Source organism: Miniopterus schreibersii (assembly GCF_964146895.1).
Source record: "Miniopterus schreibersii genome assembly, chromosome: 12".
Classification (NCBI taxonomy): domain Eukaryota; kingdom Metazoa; phylum Chordata; class Mammalia; order Chiroptera; family Miniopteridae; genus Miniopterus; species Miniopterus schreibersii.
In genome coordinates this window covers 67,396,853-67,419,411 of record NC_138112.1, presented here as the reverse complement: position 1 = coordinate 67,419,411, position 22,559 = coordinate 67,396,853, and the positions used below count along the sequence as shown (strand labels likewise).

Sequence of the window (22,559 nt, the reverse complement as noted above, 5' to 3'; positions counted from 1 at the left end):
AAGAAAGAAATTCAGAGAAAGGTTTCCTGGAGAAGGGGGTATGAGCAAAGGAGAAATTTATCAGCAGGGTGGGAAAGGGGTTAATGTGAGCAAAGGGAGGTTGTAGGGCATAACTGGGCAGTAACAGCTGGCCTGATGTGCCTTACAGGGCGAGATTCTAATTTATACTTGGGGAAACTGAGGCACAGAGAGACTAACATGTCCAGAGGTTCATAGCCTGGAAGTGGGGTTGAATTCAGCCTGACTCCAGGCCTGTGTTCCTAACTGCTTTACTGAGTTGTCCCCTTTTGGTTGGTGGTCAAAAGTTTGAAGGGGACATTGAGAACAGGGGTTAGGGTGGTGAAGTCAGGGAGCCTTACCCAAGGCCACACACCAGCTAGTGATAAGCTAGGGCTGGACAGGCTCTTTCCAACTTGCCCACCTGGGCACGTAGGGAATAAGCAGCCCCATCTGTGTGCCTAGTTGAAGCCTGGGGCCTTGGGCATGTAGAGGAGGCTCCCACCTCCCTTCAAGGACTCACCTTCCCAGACCCAGAGCGCAGGAAGGAGGGCCCCAGAATTTTCTGCTGCCTGCTGAGCCACAGGAGTTAATAATTATGGGTTTAAGGAGATAGAGGCCTGTCTGGGAGGCTCCTCCCTCCCAGGCAGCTGCTTCTCAGAGATAGCAAAGGTTAGTGTGAGCCTGGGGGTGGGGACAAGGTTTCTGTCACCTGCCCTCCTGGCAGTCTCCAGAGGGACCCTTGGTCTGGCCCTCCAAGCATGAACCCCCCTGAGGAATGCTCCAGGTGCCCTGCCCGAGGGACATGCCCCGAGTACCTGGCGATGAGCTCAGGGACTGTTCGCTATGCCCCATCTGGTCTGGGCTCTGCACTTGAAGGGAACTTGGGAGAGGAGTCCTGGGACACAGACAGGTGAGCTAGTGACCTGGGACATGAAGGGGAGGAGGGAATCTTGCCACTCTAAGGGAGTTTAGGGGCGGGGTTGAGATGCCAAGTTCCAGACAGGGGACTGGCCTGGAACTATGAGGAATTTCATGAGCCTCTTACAAGGTCAGTGTTCAAGGGGGTGGCCCTGATTGTCTTGTGTAACTTGGTGGTTATACAGCCATAGGATCTGAGGCTCAGAGAGGCAAAGACACTCATCCTGGGTCACACAGTGGACTGAAAACAGAGTCAGGGCTTGGGTGGTCCAGGCTGGCAGTTCTGCTCCACATCTCCTTCCAGCCAAGGGTTTATGGCCAAAGCTGGGGATGGGGATGGTTAGGGAAGTTGGGAGGGAGGGAGATTTGGGCAGGCTAGTGGCTTGGGGGCAGAGGACATACCTTTTTATATTTCTCCCAGGCACCTAGTAGGCATCCCTTGTTGCCTGACTGCATGCAGATGCAGCTTCCAGTGAGTCCTCTGGTTTCTAGGCTCTTTTCAGAAAACGGGTATAAAGGGTCTCAGCCCTACCACTTCTGGCTGTGTGACATCAGGCAGATTCCTTACCCTCTCTGAGGCCATCCTTTCAGTTGAGGAGAAGAGCTTATAAGGCTGTGGGGAAAGCTAGTAAAGCCTGCGAGTCCAAGATAACTGGATAAATATATGATGGGATGTTTTTGGTTAGTAAATGGGGTGTCAATGCTCCCAGAATGGTGACCCCACACGTCCTTTGAGACCTTGCTCAAGGACCTCCACAGCCCCCAGGCTTCCCATACTGAGGATTCTCCCTCTGGAACCATGGCCTTGGGCTGCACAGCCCCCACCCCTTATCTCCCACCAGTCTGGGTTGCCTGACTAGACCAGGTCTTATCTCCTGCCTGGGCTTGTGAAGATGGACGGCAAGGCTCCCATCCTGGGCTCCTTTAGTGTCATCTTCTCCGCCTTCCCCTAAATAGTGAACAGAGCAAGGGCCAAGAGGACAGCAGTTGCTCAAGACTGGGCTGGGGTGGATGGAGCAACACAGCGCCAGGAAGGAGCTGGTCCCTGTCCTTGAAAAACCACAGTAGTGGAAACAATTGCCCTGCAGAGTGAAGGGTATGGGAGGCTTGGGCCGAATGGTTCTGGGAGGTTGGAAGGGATGCCCAGGCGGTTCACTGTATAAGGTCCTGGCCAAGGGAACAAGTGAGCAAGGTGAGGAATCCAACCTGCTCTCCGCTCACCAAGTCCTGGACCTTGGTGTGGGCCGTGCCCACCTAGGAAAGAAATATTGTTTTCTACTTTGAACAAAGATATCACTCACTGAGCAAGGTGGGTGTGCCCTCGGCAAGTGGTGGCCCTGGAAGTGGAGGTCCTTGAGACTATGTCCTGGTACCCCCATCTCCCCACTATATGGGAGCCCCAGGAGGACAGAGCTTGTATCTAGGTATTTCCTTTGGGTCCCCAGCCCTTGTACAGTCCCTGGTTTTGTACCCAGAAGGGGTGGTTGAATGAATGAATGGAGTGAATGAATGAATGAATGAAATACACGGCTGGACAAAATTGGGTTTACAGTTATTTGTATGGATAATAATACAATAATTAATAATAATACAAGAATAAACTATTTCGCATACTCATAACTGTAAGCCTATTTTTGCCCACTCCAGTGTGTGTCCCCAGATGAAGACCTGACAAACCCAAGCCTGGGACGCTGGCTCTGTGGGCCTGGAAGACTAGTGCCTAGAGTTCTGGAAGCATCCAGAAGAGAAGCATCTCCTTCCAACCCCCCCAGTGGTCCTGTGGACAGGGAGGGTGGGAGCCATTGTCCCACAGGAGAGACAGGTTTATGCTCTCCCTGGATCCAGTCCCATGTTGAAGTTGAGGTCAATGCAATGGTCAGAGCTCGCTCAGGATAGTTAGCAGAGGGACAGAGAGATTGAAGGACGCGGAGGCGAACGGTCTGGGGTTCAGGGAAAGGTTTTGCAGAAAATGTGGGGCCAGCCAGGTGTGTGTAGGGGGCAGGGGGAGGCACTCCCCCAGAGAGAAGACTGTGGCCAAAAGCAAGGATGGACGGGGTGCTCATAGGCAGGAGAGGCTGGGGTTGGAGACTTGGGCCAAAGGTGGGTCCGCCTGGGGTAAGCACTCAGAGAGTAAGGCGACCGCTTGCTTTGGGGTCTGCCCCCCTTCCCACCAGGAGGGTGTTGCACAGGGACAGGCATGGAGCGGGGAGCTCAGGAAGGAGTGATGGCCGGAGGGCCGCTGAGGGGCAGGAGAGTGTCCGCTGACCTGCAGGAACAATCCGGTAAGAGCCAGGGAGCGGAAAGCCCGGGAACCATTGTAGGTCCTTGAGGAGTGGCCCGGAGGGAGGGCTGCGCGCCCGGGCGGCGGACCCGAGACCAGGAACAGCGGGAGCGTCTGCGCGCGGCGCCGGCCGCGGGGTGATGGGGCTCCGGCTCCTCCCCGCACCCCAGAGCGTGGCCAGTCCGGGGGCTGGGACCGGGTGGGGTTGGGCCGGGAGAGCCCGGGAGCTGGAGATCTGCGCCCGCAGGCCGGAGGGGCGGGGCCAGGCACGTGTCCCCAGGCCACCCCTCGGCCACGTGACCCCCGAGGGCAGGGTTGGGGCCGAGCTGGGGGCCGGGGTGAGAGCAGCGGCCGGACCCACGGACAGGCTGCCGACGGGACTGACAGGCGGCGGGGCAGCCTGCCGGCCGGGGCGGGGTCGGCGGCGGCGGGGACGCGGCGCAGGGAGACCTGGAGGTGGCGGCGGGGACGGACGCCCGGGCTCCCCGAGGCTGCGGGATGTGGAGCGGGTAGGTCCGGGCGCGCTCGCGGCCTTGGGGCTGGGGAGGTCGGGGATCCCTGCCGGGCTTGCACCCCCGACTGGGAGGTGCTCTGCTCCCCGGTCCTGCGCGCAGCCCAGCAGCCCGCTGTAGCTCGAGGACCGAGAGCAAGACTCTAAGACGGAGGTGCAAGGACACTGCGCACGGAGAGGTCAGGGTGCCTGGGGGTGCGGTTGTGGGGGTGGGTAGCAGACGGTCCCAGCGTGACAGCGTCAACTCCTCCTAGCTCATCTGGACAGCAAGTGAGAGGGGGGAGGGGTGCAAGTCAGAGGAAGTCTGGGGTACGAACCCAGAGGAGGGCCCCCCTAGGCTAAAGAAGCCCTGGAAAGCAGTGCAGATGGGGAAACAGGACTGGGTCTCTGCCAAAGTCGCTTGCAAGTTGCTAAGCCTCCATCTGGGGCTCCTGCAGCCGGCAGGGCTCAGAGGTGCAGGGTGGGATCTCTTCTCAGAACCCATATCTGCTCATTGGCTTTCAGGGGTGGTCCTCGGCCCTGGCAGACAGACCCCTGCTCTGCATGCACAGAGAGGCTGCAATCCTCTCATGGAGCTGGGTAAACACTTCCTCTTTTCCAGGACCTGGAAAGACTAGGTCCTGGGTGGGGATGTGGCCAGAGTGAGGGTGGGTTGTATTCCTGTAAAAAACTGGGCCAGATGGGTGGTCCCAGGACAGGGCTCCCGGCTGCAGCTGGGGAGTGAGGGAAGCCTCCTGGGGAGGCTGGCTGGATCCAGTGTACCCTGTGGCACGAGCAAAGCCTGAGCTGAGATGCCAGGGGAGGAACAGGCTTCATCCTCAGCGAGGGCTGCTGAGAAGGGGCCCCTGGGAGGGGCGAGGTGTACAGAGGCCAGAGACTCTTAAAGGGGGAGTGAGTGTTGAAGCGGAGCAGGTGTGTTTTGGACCTGCGCCTCCAGGGATGGAGACTGAGTTTAGGGACCTGTGGTTGAGGTGGGTTGGTGATACCTGGAGAGGCGAGGGCAGTCCTGCCTGGGGTTAACTGTGTTTGAGGAGCAGCCTGGTCTGGAGGAAACCTGTGACCTTCCGTGTCAGGTGTGCCCAATGCAAAACACAGCCACTGAGCTGCTGTCTGATCTTGACAGTATGGTCTCCCTTCTCTGGGCCTCTGGTGGAATGAGCAGGTTGTGGGTGGGGAGTGATCCAGGCCCTGGAGGCATCCAAGCCAGGGTGGGACCGCCGGGGCTGGGCTCCACCAGGAGATGGACGTTCTCTTTAAAAACAGAATCAGAGAAACTACTCAAGGTTCTGGAGAAGGTCCCCAGTCCAGCCTCCTTGCCATATCCCCAGCGACCTTCTGGATGAACCAGGTCGCCACGCTGACCCCCATTCGATCGTCAGTAGTCTCACTTTTTTTTTTTTAATATGTCTTTGTTGATTTCAGAGAGAGGAAGGGAGAGGGAGAGTGAGAGTGAGAGAAACATCAATGATGAGAGAGTCGTTGATTGGCTGCCTCGTGCATGCCCCCTACTGGGGATCGAGCCCGAAACCCGGGCATGTGCCCTGACGGGGAATGGAACCGTAACCTCCTGGTTCATGGGTCGACCCACACCAGCTGGGCAATAATCTCACTTCTTGTATGAACATTTGAATCCCCCGGGGTCTAGCTGGATGCAGAGCACGAAGTAGGTGCTTCATAAATGCAGATGGGAGCATGAGGACACAGAATGAGGAGCTGTGTACCTGGGGAGTGGGAGGCAAAGTGTTGGGGTTACCTTGACCACTGTCTTTTTATGGACCCCCTCACTTGGATATTGGAGGTAGGGATCAAGAGATCAAGGGCCAAGCTGCCAGCACCCAGTGGGGGGCTGATGTCCTAGGAGCTCACCCAGACCCTAGCAGCAGTTGGAGGGACCCTGCTTGGGGGCCACGCTTGCCCTCATAACTGATGAGCTGCTTGTGGTCCCCAGTTGCTCACGAGAACTCTGGGCAGCTGTGCACTGCGCCCTTCATCCTAGACTCGGGGCCATCTGGGATTAAGAATCGGTGACACTGGCATCCACATCTGCAAGATGAAGTGAGATGTCTCTCTTGGGTAACTGCTGTTAATGGCCAGGGCATGGTGCTCATTCACCACCCCCCGGCCCTAGACCCAGGGCTGCCCCCTGGGGTAGATGGCAGTGTCAGGACTGTGCAGGAGCTCAGGTGCACCCTCTTTCTTGGGACTCTGAGCATGGACTTTAACTCTGGACCCAGAGGCAGCTCCCCTCAAATTGGGCTGCTCCCTTCCCTATCCCCAACGGTGCCCCAAGTCCATCGTTTTGGGCGCCAAACCTGCTCTGAGGGGATGGGGCGAGGACTGTGTCTTGGGTACTTCTGCAGCTAACACTGTGCTGGGCACTTGGAACTTGGTCAGCAGAGATTGGGTCTGGGCTAGTTTTTTGCCGCTAAGTGGCCACATGACATTGATGTAGCCCCCCTCAGTCTGAATTTCCCCATCTGAGAGATGGGGCTAATCATACTTGTCCCGGGGAGGGCCAGGCTCTGATGGGCTGCAGGAATGAGATGGACCTCCCCGACCTCCCAGGCATGGGGGATTGTGTCTGCAGCAGGCAGGATGCTAGAGAGCTCCAGGGCTGCAGAAGGGCTGTGTGGTTTTGAGCAAGTCACTTAACTGCTCTGGGCCATGGCTTCCCTAAGGGGTCTGAATCTGTGAGCTCTTCTTGCCTAGAAGGCCTAAATCACAGGAGACTATAGCTCCGAGATAGTTCTTTTTTTCTTTTAATTTTTATAAGATTTTATTTGAGCCAAACTACTCACATTGCCAGGAAGTAAGATCTCAAATGCCTCCCTGAGACAGTTCTGAAGTATGGCCTGGGGCTTCAGGGTCAGGAGCAGGGGGAAGGGGGTTGTTCAACCCTCACTGTAGCCTCTTCCTGGAAGTCCTCCATGAATTACTGCCTCCCTCTTCCCCTCAACAGTTCCATAGTCAGCACATCTGTATGCGGGACTCACTGCGTATGTGTTGGACGTTTGAGGTCTTGGGTGTCAGATTCTTCCAGCACTGAACAAGTGGATACGGGGCACGCGCTGTTTCCCTGCCCTGCCCAGCGAAGGCCTTGTGCTGGCTTTCAGTGGCGACACAGGGCTGGATTTCCTTATCAGGGCTGGGCCGGGCCGCAGGCCTGGGCCTGGGGCTGTGGCTGCAAGAGGCATGACCTGGCCTACCTGCTTCAGGCGTTCTGACCTCCCTCCTTAGCATCCCAAGGCTGCTCCTGACCTTCTCCTGCTCCTGCTCCCTGTTCTCCTACCAGGTGTTGCTGCTCCTGCCTCCCGTGCCCACTCCTGCTTCCCCTTCCTGGAGTGGTCCAGGCCCACCCTCTCCCACCTCCGGAGTGCTGCTCTTCTGTTCCCATGTATGACCCATTGTCTCATTCTTCTGGAACTCTCCCGTCCAACGCCTGGGATCCCTCCTTGTCAGATCTCCAGGCTGGCTCTCTGGCCTCCACTCTGTCGCCCATCCCCTCAGCCAGGCTCAGGCTGCGGCCGCTCCCTCCGGCTTGGTGCCTCTGCCTCCCTTCAGCCGGCACTTCCCAAACCCCTCAGCCACCCCCTTTCCCTTCCCTGAAGGACCCCCTCCCAGTCCCTCATTCCTGCCATGGGTACCACTGTCCTCATTCACCTTTCCCTTGGTTTTCCGATACAATAATTAATTGCTGCAACTTTTTTTTTTTCCTGTCTCTCTAGCCAGTGCCTGGTTTTCCCACAAACCCCATGTCAGAGTCTTTTGTGTCTGTGTGTCCCCTCTGCATGTCCCCTCCTAGCTCAGAGCCTGCCTGGCTTGTGCAGCAGCCTCGGGTGGGACCCACCACCACTTGGGCACTGTCTCAAACTTCCTCAAACCGCGACTGCATCCTGCTTCACTTCTCCGAAAGCACCATTTCTCCCCTTTCCTCCCCTCCAGGCTTCTCTGGGTGACAGGCCACATGACTCACTAGTGCCAGCGCTCTGGGTTCAATTCCCACCCTGCCACTTCCGGCCAAGTCACCCTCCCTCTCGGAACCTCAGTGCCTCATGGTTCAAACTGGGCTGAGGAGAGCATCTCCCGGCAGTGGCGTAAAGAGGTTCACACACAATGACATCTGTGGATACAGGTGTCCAGGGTGGGGGCAGTGCAGCCACCGTAACCCTCACACCCACCCAGTGCAGTGGTGGGCTGGTGTGGATACCCATGGCAGGGGCCCTGGATCCCAACATGCTGCTGGGTTTGGAGCTGAAGACTTGGCCCCTCTTAGTAAGCTGAGCCGGGTGGGGTTGGGAGGCTGGTCACTTGACTGTCAGCCTCAGTGCCCTCAGGGCTGGCTGGATGCTGCTGAGTGTGTGAGCATGAGTCTGAACCCAGCCCCTGTGCCATGGCACTGCCCCGGGTTCTTGCAGCAGATTAGCCGCAGCCACCCTGACTCGTGGACCTGGTGGCCCCGGGCAGCGGGAGAGTAGTCCCAGCGCGCCCTCCTAGCCCTGTTCTTCCTGCAGCTTTGGAGCTTCCCTTGCTGGCAGCACCCCTGCTTGTTTAATGAACCCATTATGCCCATTAGCTCAGGGGTCTTGGCTCAGAGGTGACCTGGGCACCGGTGGCAGTGGAGGGAGAGGTTGGAGGGCAGAAAAACCTCATGGCAGGCTGGTCTGGCTGGGGTTGGAAAGGGGGGAACAGAACCCTAGTTGGGCCCTTCTGGCCTCAGGAATGGCCTCTGGCCCAATGGAGGCTGCTGGGTGACTGGGGACCGTAGAATCCAGGGGTCCTCATTCTGTTTGCCCTTTTTTGTGGCAGGGGACAAAAGCCCCGCTGGCTGTCCTAGGGCAGGCCTGGATGGAGGGTGAGGATTATGGTGGCTGCATTCCCCCCACCCCTGTATGTTTCCAAGGGAAGTGACCCAGTGGGACCCTTCCTGTACGAACTGCCCTGGGCTCTAGGAAGCGGCCCCCCCTTACCTGTGACCTTGACTCTTCCTATCTCCTGGCCCTGCGCAGACTCCTTCCCAGTGGCCCCTGCAGTGTCGTCTCTGGATGCTGGACTCCTTTTCTGCGGGGAACGGGGGCTGAGAAGGTTTGGGCAGAGGGCGTGGGCCTGGACTTGAGGGAGAGAGACAGAGCAAAGAACTTAAGGTAGCCGCTGCTCACCTGAGAGAGAAATGTGTCCCCTGCACCCAGGGATTCACACCCAGGCTACCAGGCTTGTGGTCTGGGTGGCTGAGGTGTGTGGGGGATGGGTATTCTGGCTTGGGCTTGACCCAAGGAGCAAGGGCCTGGGGTCCCTGCTTAGTCTGAAATTTCTGAGTCACCCAGCTGGCCTCACAGTCGGGAAAGGGGAGGAGGAGGGTCCTCAGATTGGAGCTTCCTCCCCCAGGGTAGGGTAGGCCTTGCTTTCCCTTCTGCTCCTGCAGCCCTGGCCCCGGCATTGGACAGATGATGACTGCGGGGTGGTCTTGCTGTTCCCACGCTTTCTGCCATTAGAACTTGAACACTGGGCTTTTCCACTGCAAGGAGAAGAGGGGAGGGGAGGGGAGGGGAGGGGAGGGGAGGGGAGGGGAGGGGAGGGGAGGGGAGGGGAGGGGAGGGCGTCACAGAGACTGTCTGGGGCCGCTCAGGGTCACTGTTTCCTCTGGCAGCAGAATAGGGTCCCATCCCCCTGGCAATGGGCTGCAGTGAGGGCCTGTGGGAAATTGATGGGGGCTGTCCGGCCACATCCCCAGCCCATGCCCTTGGGACCAGCAGGAGAGTTAGAGACTTTCACTGTGGCCAGAGGCCCAGACCACACTGGTGGTGGCAGTCTTCTCCTAGGCAGGGGTGTGGGGCATGGCAGGGTGGTCCTTGCAGAGGGAAAGGCACGGAGTCTGGGTGTCTGGGACTTGGGACCCTGTCTGTGCCCTGTGCTGTCTCTGTGGGTTACCCCCACCCTTGGGCTCTCGCTCTTGCTCATTCTATCAAAGTGGGCAACACTGAGGTGGGATCTGCTACCTCCGCCTGATTGAGTCCCCAGCCCCTGATCGCCAGACCGCCAGTGGGGACAACTTTCCAGGGCCGAGGTTTCAGCAGCGGGACCCAAAGTCTGGCAGGCATGGGGGGTGGGCGATGTCTGCCAAACGTGGCTGTGGGCTGCACACCTTTACCCGGTGCCGTGTCCAGGGACTTGTCATTCAATTCTTAGTGCACCTCCTGCAGGTTTTAACCCCCATCCCCAGGTGGGAAGCAGGTGCAGAAGGTGTCCGTGACATTCCCAGGAGCTCACATGGACCCCAGCTCAGAGCCTGGCATGGCCTCGGGCTTGCCCACCTCTGGCCTCTGCTCTCAGTTACACCTCACCCAGCCCTGGCCCTCCCCCCGGGGGTGGTTTCTGGGCCTGAGCAGAGGCTGGGAAGCCCGTTGGGGCAGGAATTGGGTCAGATTTCTCTGCTACAGTCAAGGAAGAGCCTCCTGAGTCCCTCTGGGCCCAACATCCTGTACCCACGACAGAAGTGCTAATTCTACACTCACACCCCCCAACCACTGGGAGCTTTGGGCCTGGGCTGAAGGCCTAGCCACTTGTCCCAGCACTGCCACCGACCAGCTAGCTGTGTGACCCTGACCAAGTTTTGTCACCTCTCTCAGACTCCATCCCTAATCTGTAGAATGGAGACAATACCACTACTGCTGTTGAGAGTTTGAAACTAGATGGCATGGGCAGAGCACCCTGTATCGATCCTAGCGTAGTGTAAGTCCCCTGGATTCAGACACAGCCCAGGGCCACCAGAGCACTGCCACAGCCCCTCAAGCCTCAGGGACTCCCAGGTATTGTAGGGGAGGGTTCCAAAAGAATGGGACAACGGTGTCACACATGGGAACAAGGGATTAGGAAGACCCTGTATGGTACACACACTGTTGATGAAGCGATGGATGTGTTTCTGCTTTACTCATCAAAGCCCAAGTCCCTGCCAGGTAGGACCCAGCCCAAGAAGCCTCGAGGCCACGCCTGGGCCAGTGTCAAAGCAGAGGGCCAGCTGTGCTGGCTGGCTGGACAGGGCCATGTGAAGGGTTAGGAGTGGGCTCATTGCTGGGGTTCCTGGGTGCCCAGTTCCTTGGTGTTACCCTGGGGGAAACTGAGGCTGAGGGGCTGCTTGGTGACTGTCCCAGGGTCCAAAGGACAAGGAGGGAGGACCAGTCCCCAGCCTTGCCTTTCACACTTTCCCCTCATCAATCCTGAATCTCAGGGCTTTTTGGTCTTGTCTTTCCTCCCTCCTGTGTGGGCCCCCTGAGCCCCCTCCCCTCCACTTCCGCACTGTTATCAGTGGCCTGGCCCAGCCCCCCACCCTCAGCCCAGCCACAGCCACTCAGAAGCTGCTGGCTCAGGAACCACCAGCTTTTGCTGAGTGAGCGAGTCCAGAGGTGCTGTCTCTGCACAAACCACTGCTGGCCAAGCCCCCTCCCTCCTCCCGCCTCTCCCCTCCTCCCTCCCTGGGTCATCTTCCATGGGGGGAATGTGGATTGGCTGAAGGAGAGGAGGGCATTTCTGGTGGCCCCCACCCCACACTGCCTCCAGGGGAGGAGGGTCCTGAGGCCGCGAGCACTGGGGGACGGGGGTGGGGGGGTGGGGGGGTGCGGGGGGTGGTGGTGCGGTTTGCCTGAAGTCACAAGGCAGACCTGGGAGAGCTGGGTCCAGGGGGCAGGAAGTGGGTCTGCCTTGCTGTTCCAGGAATCTTTTGGCCTCAGCCCTGCCAGCCCTGGCTGGTCCTTCCTCTCTGGTCTGCCCTTAATTTGCATAAAATTTACATTAACAGTAATAACAAAGGCAGTTAAGTGCCTCCTGTGTGTCAAGGTTTTATGCATTCAGCAACCCTTGATATTGTCCACACAATGCAAGTGGAAACTCAGATCTCAACACCAATGAACTGACAATCACCTGTTGGACAAACAGAACCGAGCACCTGCTGTGTGCTGACCACCTACTGTGTGCCACACACACAGTCCTAGGTCCTGGGCTGGAGGGGTTGTGGTGGACAAAGATGAATGAGTCCTGTTCTTGCCCCCAAGAGATTTCGTTTGGCCATTCTGCCCTTGTGACAACCCTGGTGATGGCCTCACTGGCAGCATCTCTCTTTTACAGAGGGGGAAACTGAGCCCAGAATGGTAGATATGTTGCCCAGGGTTCGTCCCTGAGCTCAGCTCTCTAGGTCTCAGGACCCCACCTCATGTTTACTGTTTGCCTCACAGCCAGCCCCAGCCGGACGAGGGCCACCTGCCGCCCCTTGAAGCTGTCTCGGTCTCCTGGAAGAGTGTGGACTCCTGCAAAGGCCGCAGGGAGTCCCCAGGAGACCAGGTGGAGGCCTCTGCAGAGGAGGAGACCCCAGGTGAGGAGGGCCCTGCAGCCGCCCAGGCCCGGCTGGACGTGTCTCGCCTTCGCAGCTCGTCCATGGAGATCCGCGAGAAGGGCTCAGAGTTCCTGAAGGAGGAGCTGCACAAAGCCCAGAAGGTGGGGGCCTGGGGGGTACCTGGGAGAGCTGTGGGCTCCTGCAGAATGCCCAGAGATCTCATGCACCTCTCAAGGCCTGCGCGGGGCACGAGGGAAGTGCAAACGAAGGACAGACCAGGGCTTCTAAGCTGACTTGTATAAGGCAGTTCTCTGAAAACCAGTTCCAAGCTCTGAGGGACTGACAGCTGGGGTTTCAGCCTCCTGCCAGGAGCTAAATGGAAAATGCCTCATAAACTAGAGCGTAGAGCGGCGCACGAGGCAAGCTCAAGCCCCCATAGGATGACTCGGGGCATGGAGCCTGGTCAGGGGCCTGGTCTCCCCAGTGTCAGGCCTGAGGGCCCCTGAAGGGTGACAGCCACCCACCTCGTGCCCCCCAGGAGCTAAAGCTGAAGGATGAGGAGTGTGAGCGGCTGTCCAAGGTCCGCGAGCAGCTGGAACGGGAGCTGGAGGAGCTGACAGCCAGTCTGTTCGAGGTACGTGGCCGGCCAGCTGGGGACTGGGGTTGCTGGGTGTCCATCCGCTCATCACTGCCTTCTTCCCAGGAAGCCCACAAGATGGTTCGAGAAGCCAACATGAAGCAGGCAGCGTCAGAAAAGCAACTAAAAGAGGCTCGGGGCAAGGTGAGCTCCCCCGCTCCCAATTGCCCAGAGCTCCTGCCCACCTCCCTACTCAGTCAGACCCTGCGTGGCCCGGCGGGCCACCAGGGATGGGCAGACAGAGGCTCAGAGGGCCGGGCAAGATTACACCCTGGAAATTCCACTGTGCCACAGAGACCTTCCTGGGGCCTTCCAGGAGCAGGGAGGATCCCGTGGTCTTTGCCATTTCCCCCTCCACTGCACACCCCCTCTATAAAGCAGAAACCCCAGTCTGGCTGTGTGAGCCTGGGCAGGTAACTTCCTGTGTCGGAGCCCATTTGTCCATCTGTAAAATGTGAGGGCTGGGCTGTCCCTGGCTTCTGGGTGCCCCTCAGTGGGAAGCCCAGACAGCTCCCAGACATGGGCATCTAACAGTCCTGCCTTGCAGTGTGACCTCAAGCAGGCCGTGTCACCTCTCTGAGCCTCAGTTTTCCTGTCTGTAAGATGGTTGTCTCAGGTCCCACCCTGTGGGCTGTTCCAAGGTTAACTCTTGGGGTTAGGTGCCAGTTGCTGCTGTCCTGAGCTGGCATGGCAGGTGGTGGCAGCCAGGGTGGCATCCACTCTGGGCTAAGGTTGGCAGCCATCTCATTCTGGCCAGATCGACATGCTGCAGGCGGAGGTGACAGCCTTGAAGACACTGGTCATCACGTCCACACCGGCCTCTCCCAACCGAGAGCTCCACCCACAGCTGCTGAGCCCCACCAAGGCCGTGCCCCGCAAGGGCCACCTGCGTCATAAGAGCACCAGCAGTGCCCTCTGCCCTGTTGTGTGCCCTGCTGCAGGCCACATCCTCACCCCAGACAAGGAGGGCAAAGAGGTGAGGGGCAGTGGGTGGGCAGTGGACACAGGAAAGGGAGACAGTCCCACTGTCAGCTGGGCAGTGGAGCCCGGTGGGGCCCAGCCTGACCCCCCCTCCCCCCCCCACACCTCTGCTGTGTGACCTGGAGCCTGTCTTGCCCGCTCTGGGCTTCTGTGTCTTCTGACCACAAGGGCTGGACAGAATCCTTGTAATATGAGACATATGGTGCTCAGCATCCTTGGCTGTGGCTCCTCGGGCGAGTGGGGATGCCTGTCAGTGCCTCAGTTTCCTCACATGGTGGATGGGGACTCCTGGCTCTAGAGGAATTGAAGAGTGTGGGTGTCAGGAGCTCAGCTCAGGGATGTACCCTGTAAGTCCCACAAGGGCTAGTGGGATTCAGTTCCCGGGATGTCTGACACCAGGTGGTTCCAAGCCCCATCCTGTCCTGTCTCCGGAGCTTCCAGGAGGAGGCTCAGGCTAGGCCTCTTGTCCCCCTTCTGAGTTCTGTGCTTCTCAGACACTAACACCTGCTTCCTTCTGTCTGTCTGCCCCCGGCCCCATCTACCCAGCCCGGGCTGCCCGCCCTCCTCTCCCTGCTCCTCTGTGTGATCCCCAGCAAGGCGGTTCACCTCACCTACGAGCCGGCCTGGCAGCTCCCACCTGGGGAGCCGCCCGCAGCCCCCACCTCCACTACCTCTCTCTCCTTTTCCCGACAGGTAATGGCTCCAGAGAGGGGCCACCCCTCTGTCCTCTCTGCTTCCCTCACTCCGCATGCACCCCAGGGCGGCCGTGTGTGTTTCCTCCTGTGTGCACGTGCTTGTGTGTGCTGGGGGGTACCTGCGTGTACCTGTGGGGTCACTCCAACCCTTCCTCCTTGAGGAGGCAGCGAGGGTCTTCAGGATGAGGCCCCAGACCCAAGTCTGTAGTCCTGCAGTGCAGGGAACAGAATACACACCTGGAAGGGACACAGCTGTAGCCTCTGGGGCAGCGGAAGAAGGGACCTCTTCCTCTTCTCGGGACTCGGCTCTCCTGCTCGGCCCTTGGGGACTGCCCCCCGGCACACTGCTGTCTGCCTGCGTCCTTCCTGGCTCCCGCCTCCTTCGCTCTCCCCGTCTCTGCCCTGCTGGCCCCCAGCTCCCTGACCACCCACCCCGCTCGCCTCCCCCGCAGGTGGACACAACGCTGTTTGCGGAGTTTCAGGCCTGGAGGGAATCGCCCGCCCTGGACAAGAACAGCCCCTTCCTGGAGAGGGTTTACCGGGAGGACGTGGGCCCCTGCCTGGACTTCACCACGCAGGAGGTGAGCGCGGGCGAGGGCAGCCAGCCAGCGGCCCAGCCCCGCAGCCGCGGCCGCCCCTCACCCCCCGCACCCTGGTCTGCCACAGCTCTCTGCTCTGGTTCGGGCTGCCGTGGAGGACAACACGCTCACCATCGAGCCCGTGGCTCCGCAAACACCGCCCACGGTGAAGGTGGCCGCAGTTGAGTACGGCAGCACCAAGTAAGCTCAGCCCCCTTCACTCCTTCCTGCCACTCGGGGAGCCCCCCACCTGGACCCTGCCAGGGTGGCCAGGGAGGACTGGGCCTCTGCCTGCCCGCATATAGGCCAGGCTGGGGAGGGGTACAGGGGCACCTGACAGAAGAGGGACAGTGGCTGCCCTCATGCAGGGCAAGGAGGCATTTTTGGCTCTCTGCCCACTGACCCACCCTGCCCCAGTCACGGCCCCCCAGGTCTCCAGGGAGTCCAGGAGCTGGGGCCTCCCTCTTCCTGGCTGGCCTGATGCATACTCCCCTCCCACCCCCCCCCCAGCAGTGGGTTCCGGGCCCCGATGGACATGTAAGTGATGTCCGTTGCCAGCTCTGCCTTCTGCTAATAAATGACTGAATGGCCCTGGCATCTCTTCCTTCCTGCTACTCAGCCGGGACCGAGCAGGGCTAGAGCAGAACAAAGTTGCCAGGATGGAGCAAGGGATGGAGACTGGGGAGCACTTCCCCTCGCAGCCCAGGGGATGGGCTTTCAGGGGAGGCCCGTGGTGGGGCATTTGAAACAGGTTTTAAGGATGAATAGCAGTTTGCCAAGTAGGGAAGGGCCTTTCAGGCAGGGGGAGCAGAATGAGTACAGGTAGGAGAAGCTGGAGATTAATGGGAACACCCTGAGTCAGTGGGTGGAGCAGCAGGGTGGGCAGAGAGATGGGGCTGAGGCTGGAGAGGGTGTTTGGAGCCGGAGTGTAAAGGTCCTCAAATGAGATTTGGGCTTTAACGTGCTAGGCTAGCATTTCACAAATCACCGAAAGATGTCCCTGAGAAGAGGGTTCTCTGGCCCAATCAGAGTCGTAGTGAACCTGGAGGCAGCAAAGGCTCTGATAAGTCCCACACCCAAGGAACCTCTTTAAACTTTCTTTACTCAGGATTCTTCATAACTGTTTCCTGGGCAGTAGGTAAGCAGCAGGGAAAGATGATGGGCTAGATGTGGGGTTTTGGAGGAGCCCTGACCCCTTGGCACCCACGGTAACATGAAAAAGAAGACACAGGACTGGTTGGAAGGAGCTGAGGGGAGCCAGGCAAAAGGCCCTGCTGGCATGACCTAGTTTGGGGACTTGGTGACTAAGTGGAGGGGAGAGTGGACTCCTGCTTAGTTGTGGGAAGGGGTGACTGGGTCTGAGGGCTCCAGTAAGGTAGGAGAGGCATTTTCAGTGGTTTCAGGGGGTGGGGTGGGGCTTTGGTACACCTGGCATGAGGTTGACCAAGCTCTCCTGCCCAACAGGGGCAAGGACAGGGGTTCTGGGGTAGGGTCTAGCTTAGTTTAAAGGCCATTTCAGGGAGTTCTTGGCGTGCCCCCATCCTTGGCCTGGCCCTGGACTCCTTGGGACAGTCCCACTCCCAGGTCTGTTTGCTGCCCCTTCACTGTGCCTTCTGGCTGCTGCACCCTCTCTGCGTGAGCTGGGTGGGTGAGCCCCAGTGGCCCCAATGGCCCCCTCTGCTTTCCCCCAGCACATGCGCCCTGAGTGGGTTGGCCCGTGACTGTCGCCATCGAATCCGGCTCGGGGACTCCGAGAGCCACTACTACATCTCGCCATCCTCCCGGGCCAGGGTGAGTCATCCATTTGGAGTGTCATTTGGCTCCTTATAGGATCCCTGGGCTGGCATTCCGGGCCCCAGGCCTTGATCTACAGAACAGATTCAGAGATGTGCAGAGACTGACTTGGGCCACACAGCCAAGCCAAGCATACTAGCCTGCTATTGCTGCATAACAAATTACCATCCACTTAGTGGTTTCAGACTCCTGTTTATTCTCATCTCCCTGGGTCAGGAGTCTGGGCACAGCTCAGGTCTCCTAGACTGCAGTCAAGGTGTCAGTCGGCTGCATCCTTTCTGGAGACTGGGGCCCTCTTCTGAGCACACGTGGCTGCTGGCAGAATTCAGTTCCTTTGTGGCTGAAGGACTGAGATACTCATTTTTTCCCTAGCTAAAACCTAATCAGGGGAGTGACACTAGAGTTCAGGTCACAGCTCCAGGCCCTGACCCATTTGTGCTCCAGCCCCAGGCTTTGGAGAGGGTTCTGAGGCATGTCTGCTGCAAAGCCTGACAGTCAGCCGTGGGTGCAGAGGTGACACTGTGGATGGGCCCTCTCTGAGGAAACGTCTTCTCTCCTGGACCTACCAGGGGATCCTCATGGGGACTAAATAGACAAATGGCCTCGTCATTCAGCAGCAGACTGGTCAGTGAGGGCAGCTTGTCTGGTCCTGGTGAATACCCCCCAGAAGTGAGCTGGGCTCCCACTTACCCGAAGGGAGTCTGAGCCTTAGAAAGGAAGAGTATGCCTGGGTCTCAGCCCACCTTGGTCTCCCATTCTGTGCTGGGCAGGCCGGGAATGGGAGATGAGAAGGGTGTGAAGTTTTAGGCTGTGGTCCCCTAGGATGTGGTCCCCATCCTGAAGAGACCAAGGAGCGTGGTGTTCATAGGGAGAAGGGTTCTGTCCTCAAAGCACAGCCATGGGGAAGGAACCCCACTGCTCCCTGCCACCCCTGCTCACGAGTCTCCTGTGAGGGCCCCCTGGCCACTGAGCAACACCATGGCCTTTTCCTGCCCATCCTCTGCCATGTCCCACCCCGCCCACCGCAAGTTCCCTGACTTGGTCGCACTCTCTTCATACCTCCCTGCCTTTGCTGGGCCACCAACCACCCTGCACCCACTTTGTCCCCCTGGCAAGGGTTCCTGTGTGTTTGAGGGCCCAGAAAGAGCATTGCTTCCTCCCTACAACTTTCTCCACTCCCCAGACCATGGCCCCCACACACTGGACATCCCTTCCCCAGAGTGCTGGACATTCAGTAGGGACTGCTGTGGGTATAGCTGCCAGCTGCCTTCCATCCTATTTCAGGGTGGGTTTCGCTAGAAGCAGAGCCTAAGAGAAGTTGTGTGCAAGCCTGAGGAGCTAGTGAGGGCGCAGAATGAGGTGGAGGGCAAGGGGAAGTGGTAGAGCAAAGGACAGTGTGGCCTCAGCTGGAGTCTGGCTGCAGCTCAGAGTGGGTTCCACCCATGTCAGTCAGTCACTGGCAGAAGGGCACCTATGAGCCATTAGTGGCCAACACTCTCAGCAGCGGGGAGATGGGGCCCCAGCCTGGGGAAAGGGCCTGGGCAGGGCACAGTATGAGAGTCCTCATGGCAGGGCCTGGGTCTGAGCACAGGGCCCGGCACAGAGGCTGGGGGCTTGGGGCCTGGGGATCCAGGGCTGCCGGGTGAATAGCTTCTGAGCACCTTGACTTTCCAGGCATTACAGAGAGTGCCTGGCTTAGGCCTGGCTAGCGGGGCCTCCAGCATCCAGAGCAGGCAAGCCCAGGGGTGAGCGGAGGTTCTAGGCAGACTGCCTGGTTTCACATTCCCCCTCTGCCGCTGCGAGCTCTGTGACCTCCACAGTTGTCAGCTGGCTTCATTTTTAGAGTCTCCGTTTTCCCCACATGTAAAACAGGAATGATAAGCATGTCTGCCTCATTGGATGCAAGCACTTGATTTCTTGTTAGTTGCTGCTATTGTTTTTATTAGAAGTAGTAATAATACTCTATTGTTAATTAAACAGCCCAGCCCTGTTCAATTCAGGGAGCATTATTAGTGAAGGGACAGGACGTGGGGCTTCCTGCTCTGGTCTCTGGTCTGCCCTGGCTTTTGAGGGACCCCAAGTCTGAGGGCCGGCGGGTCACACCCTTCCCCCTTCTTCCTGCAGATCACGGCTGTGTGCAACTTCTTTACCTACATCCGCTACATCCAGCAGGGCCTGGTGCGGCAGGACGGTGAGCGCCCCCTGGTGGCCGGCAAGGGATGGCGCCGGGGGGGGGCTCGCCTGCAGGGGTGGGATCAACCAGAGGGTTTTGCTGTCCTTGCCTGAGGCCAGGACTCTGAGGGGGGGAGATTGTGGGTTAGTAGAGGGCTGGTAAGCCTCCTGGTGCTGAGATGAGCTGCAGAAGGAGCCTCCTGGACCCCGCCTTACCAGGAAAGCTAGCCCGATGCCACCCCCATACCTGGGTCTGACTGCTTTCTTCTGCCCAGAAACCTCTCCCTGCCCTCGGGCCCACAGGGACAGGTCTCTGTTACTGGCCCGGCATTTGAGGACATGCATGAAGGGCCTCCCCTGGGAATCCTCTCTCCTCCAGGTGTGGCCTCCTTATGGTCCCCTGAACATGGGCCTCCCACAGTGCCCTTGCCCAGCAGGTCCTCCATCCACCCGTTGTCCCCCTCCTCCCATTCTGCAAAGCCTCGCTCCCCTCTCCTCCAGAGTTTGTCTCCTGATGAGTCTTCTCCTGATCCAATTTGGAGTCTGAGTCTCTCCTTTCAGCTTGTGGGGGTCAAGTCCCTCTGGGAGGCCAAAGCCTGGTCAGGGGATGAGCCCTGAGGGGCCACTTCCTCTCGGGAGCATGGACTGACACTGTGGCCCTGCTCACTGCTCAGGGTCACTGTGAGACCCCAGGGAGGTGAGGTTGGAAAGCATTTGTGAGTGTGTGGCGGTGTAAACATGCACATCTGTGTCCGGCTGTGGGAGTGGCAGTCACCTCCTCCCCCAGTACATTACAGATCCTTCAGTGTGTTCACAAGTTTACAAGGCCTCAGACTGGAGCCTCAGACTGTTTACAAGGCCTCAGACTGGAGCCTCAGAGAGGTTCAGCCCCTCGCTGAAGTCATCTGTCCTGGGGAGCTGGGGAGCCCTAGAATGCCTGCCAGTTGCCCTGCCCATGGGAGGGGACCAGGCCATCTACCTAGGGTGACCCTGAGCTGTCACAGAGCTGTCCACCTCTCTCTGCCTACAGCAGAGCCGATGTTCTGGGAGATCACGAGGCTGCGGAAGGAGATGTCGCTGGCCAAGCTGGGTTTCTTCCCCCAAGAAGCCTAGGGCCTGGCCCTGGCCTGGAGTGGGGCTCGGAGCTGGAGCCAACACCTGCCCCAGGACAGATAGATGGACAGGAAGACAGGGTACTGGAGCCAGCCCTGAGGCAGAAGCTGAACAGATGGACAAATGGCCAGGCCATGGAGGCAGCACTGAACCGGTACCAACATCCATTCCCGGTCAGACAGGATCTCATGGGATGATCCTCTTTCTTCCCCGGTGGTACTACAGCCACCAGGAGACTCTAGAAAGCACCAAAGACCAAGAAGCCTGGATCCACACTCAGGAGCTCAGCTTTTGGGGGGACACCAAGGCAGCCAGCACCCTCAGCCCCAGTTCCTGGAGCTGCTGCCTACAGGTGCCTTGTTGCTGCCATTTCCTCCAAAAGGAACCTGCTGGGTCTCCTGATCTCCAGGTATCCCCCACCCCAGTTCCCAAGCCCAGGGCACCAGCACCCCCTTGTGGCCATCCCTCACCCCATCCCTGGTGGCCTCTCCTTTGGATTGCCTCAGTGGGCCAGCCATCCTGCAGAGGGGCAGTGGTGCTAGGAGGGGCCAGCAGGGACTTCCACCCCAACTGGCCCTCCCACTTGACCTGCCCTGTCCCTGTCTGAGCCCTGTGTTCCAGAAGATCAGGCCCCATCGCCGCTGCAAGGACTCTGGCACTTTTCTCCCAAAGTAAAACACAGACAGGACTTCGGGGCACCATGCCTGTTTTCAGCTGTGGTGGCCATTCAGACAACAGGGAACTGAGGTCACCAAGCCCTGCACGCAAGACTAGGGTGGGGCCCCAGGCCCCTCCTCACCCCTCACAGCCCACTTGGGACTGGGGTAGAACCTGGACACATCCCTCAGCACGTCCAATTCCCTCCTCTGAATGGAATGTAACGCCATCTCTATTTAATAAAGGAAGCCTTTGTTGGTAGAGGCTGGGCAGCCACGCGCCTTCACTCCTGTGCCCTGGGGCCCGGGCCAAAGCTTGGACATCTAGGGGAATGAAACCAAATCCTTTCCTTGCCCACCCACCCTCGTGCTTGGGATTAAACCCAAATCCTGAAGGGATTGCTGTAGAGAGGACTCCTCGTGTCCTCCCCTGTGTTCTGTGGGCTGTGGTTGTTGGGGGATGAGCCCGGCTTCCTTTCCCCAGGGGAGTGGCTGCTGTCGGGGAGAATGGCTGGCTCTGCCGCCCTCCAGAGGGCTTGGGCCGATCCCCCTGCAGTCCCCCTGCCTCGGTCTAATGGAAGCCTGGAGCCCAGAGTCAAAGCATCGAGGCTGCCTGGTGCTCATGGGACAGGGGCAGGATCGACTGGGGATGTCCGCCATCACACAGGCAGGGACTGTGATGCAATGGGGGACAAAAAAGGGTGAAGGTCTGGGCCCTGGTACTGCCCATCCCTGCCCCTGGCACCTGTCCCCCTGACCCAGTCACACCTAAGACCAAGGAAACACTAAGCAACATTCCAGAGGCCTGGCAGAGGGTCCCACAACCCAGACCTGCTCTGTCTGCCTCTGCAATAGGTGACACTTGGGATAGATGACACTTCTGTTGTCAGGACCACGTGGGACTACCATGAGCAAACAGTACCTGCGATACCCAGGGCTGTGTGTGAGGGATGGGGGGACACACTCTGGCCCATTGTCTCCTTACGATAGCTAATTTCTGAGCACTTGTCATGTCCCTGGTTCCAAGCCCTTTAAATGAACAAATACACTTAATCCTGAGAGCAACCCGAAGTGGTACTATTATCCCCATTTTGCAGATGAATCAGCCGAGGGACTGAGAGGTCACACAGAGGAAATGGTGGCCCCACGACAGGAATGAATGAGCCTAGCTCCAGAGCCCACAGTTTTAAGCAGCACCCTAGACTCCTTTTACTAGAACCTGCCATGTGCCTGGTACCCAGTCAGGCCCCTCCTTGTTTTTCGGAGATGGAGAAGGGGAGGCTCAGGCAGTGGCAGAGTCAGATTCAAATCTGGGTTTGTTTCCCACATTTTTTGCCCATGACCTCTTCCCCTACCCTTGTTCTTCTGGCTTGGGGTACGGGTGGGGGGCTCTCTAAAGGAGCTCAGGGCTTTGGCTCCTGGAGTTGGGAGGGGACAGTTAGCCAACGTCAGCCACACAGGAGTTGTCCCTCTTCAGTGAATTTTCTAGATAACCCACTTGGCCCTGGCACATGTGGCCACCTCTATTTTTTTTTTTTTTTTTTTAATATATCTTTATTGATTTCAGAGAGAGGAAAGGAGAGGGGGAGAGAGAGATGGAAACATCAATGATGAGAGTCATTGATCGGCTGCCTCCTGCACGCCCCCTGCTGGGGATTGAGCCTGAAACTCAGGCATGTGCCCTGACTGGAAATCGAACCTCGATCTCCTGGATCCTAGGTCGGTGCTTAATCACTGAGCCACACCCGGCCGGGCTGTGGCCACCTCTTGGAAGCACTGACCATAGCCATTGAGCCTGAGCCCAGCTGCAGTGACCTTATGCATCACTCTGTCACATCCCACCACCTGCCAGGCTGTCCCGATCTGATCCTGCCAGGGCTGTGTACCTGGGCATGTCACTCCC

At 58.6% G+C, this 22,559-nt stretch overlaps 1 protein-coding gene across 5 annotated transcripts; it reads left to right on the top strand.

The window, feature by feature from the left end:
• The first annotated feature begins 695 nt into the window (after nucleotides 1-695).
• On the top strand, nucleotides 696-20,928 carry RAB3IL1 (RAB3A interacting protein like 1). 5 transcript variants are annotated; one of them, XM_081154606.1, is made up of 11 exons: nucleotides 748-910; nucleotides 11,933-12,191; nucleotides 12,569-12,664; nucleotides 12,734-12,811; nucleotides 13,425-13,643; nucleotides 14,195-14,341; nucleotides 14,796-14,924; nucleotides 15,010-15,122; nucleotides 16,613-16,712; nucleotides 18,840-18,906; nucleotides 19,918-20,928. In XM_081154606.1, exons 1-11 carry the CDS (start codon nucleotides 759-761, stop codon nucleotides 19,998-20,000), a joined length of 1,443 nt encoding a protein of 480 aa, XP_081010732.1. In that variant the 5' UTR covers nucleotides 748-758; the 3' UTR covers nucleotides 20,001-20,928. The 5 variants fall into 5 exon arrangements, with proteins under 5 accessions (XP_081010728.1, XP_081010732.1, XP_081010729.1 ...); XM_081154602.1 differs by lacking the exon at nucleotides 14,195-14,341 and having other exon boundaries at nucleotides 696-910; XM_081154603.1 differs by lacking the exon at nucleotides 14,195-14,341 and having other exon boundaries at nucleotides 19,921-20,917.
• Nucleotides 20,929-22,559: the final 1,631 nt, after the last annotated feature.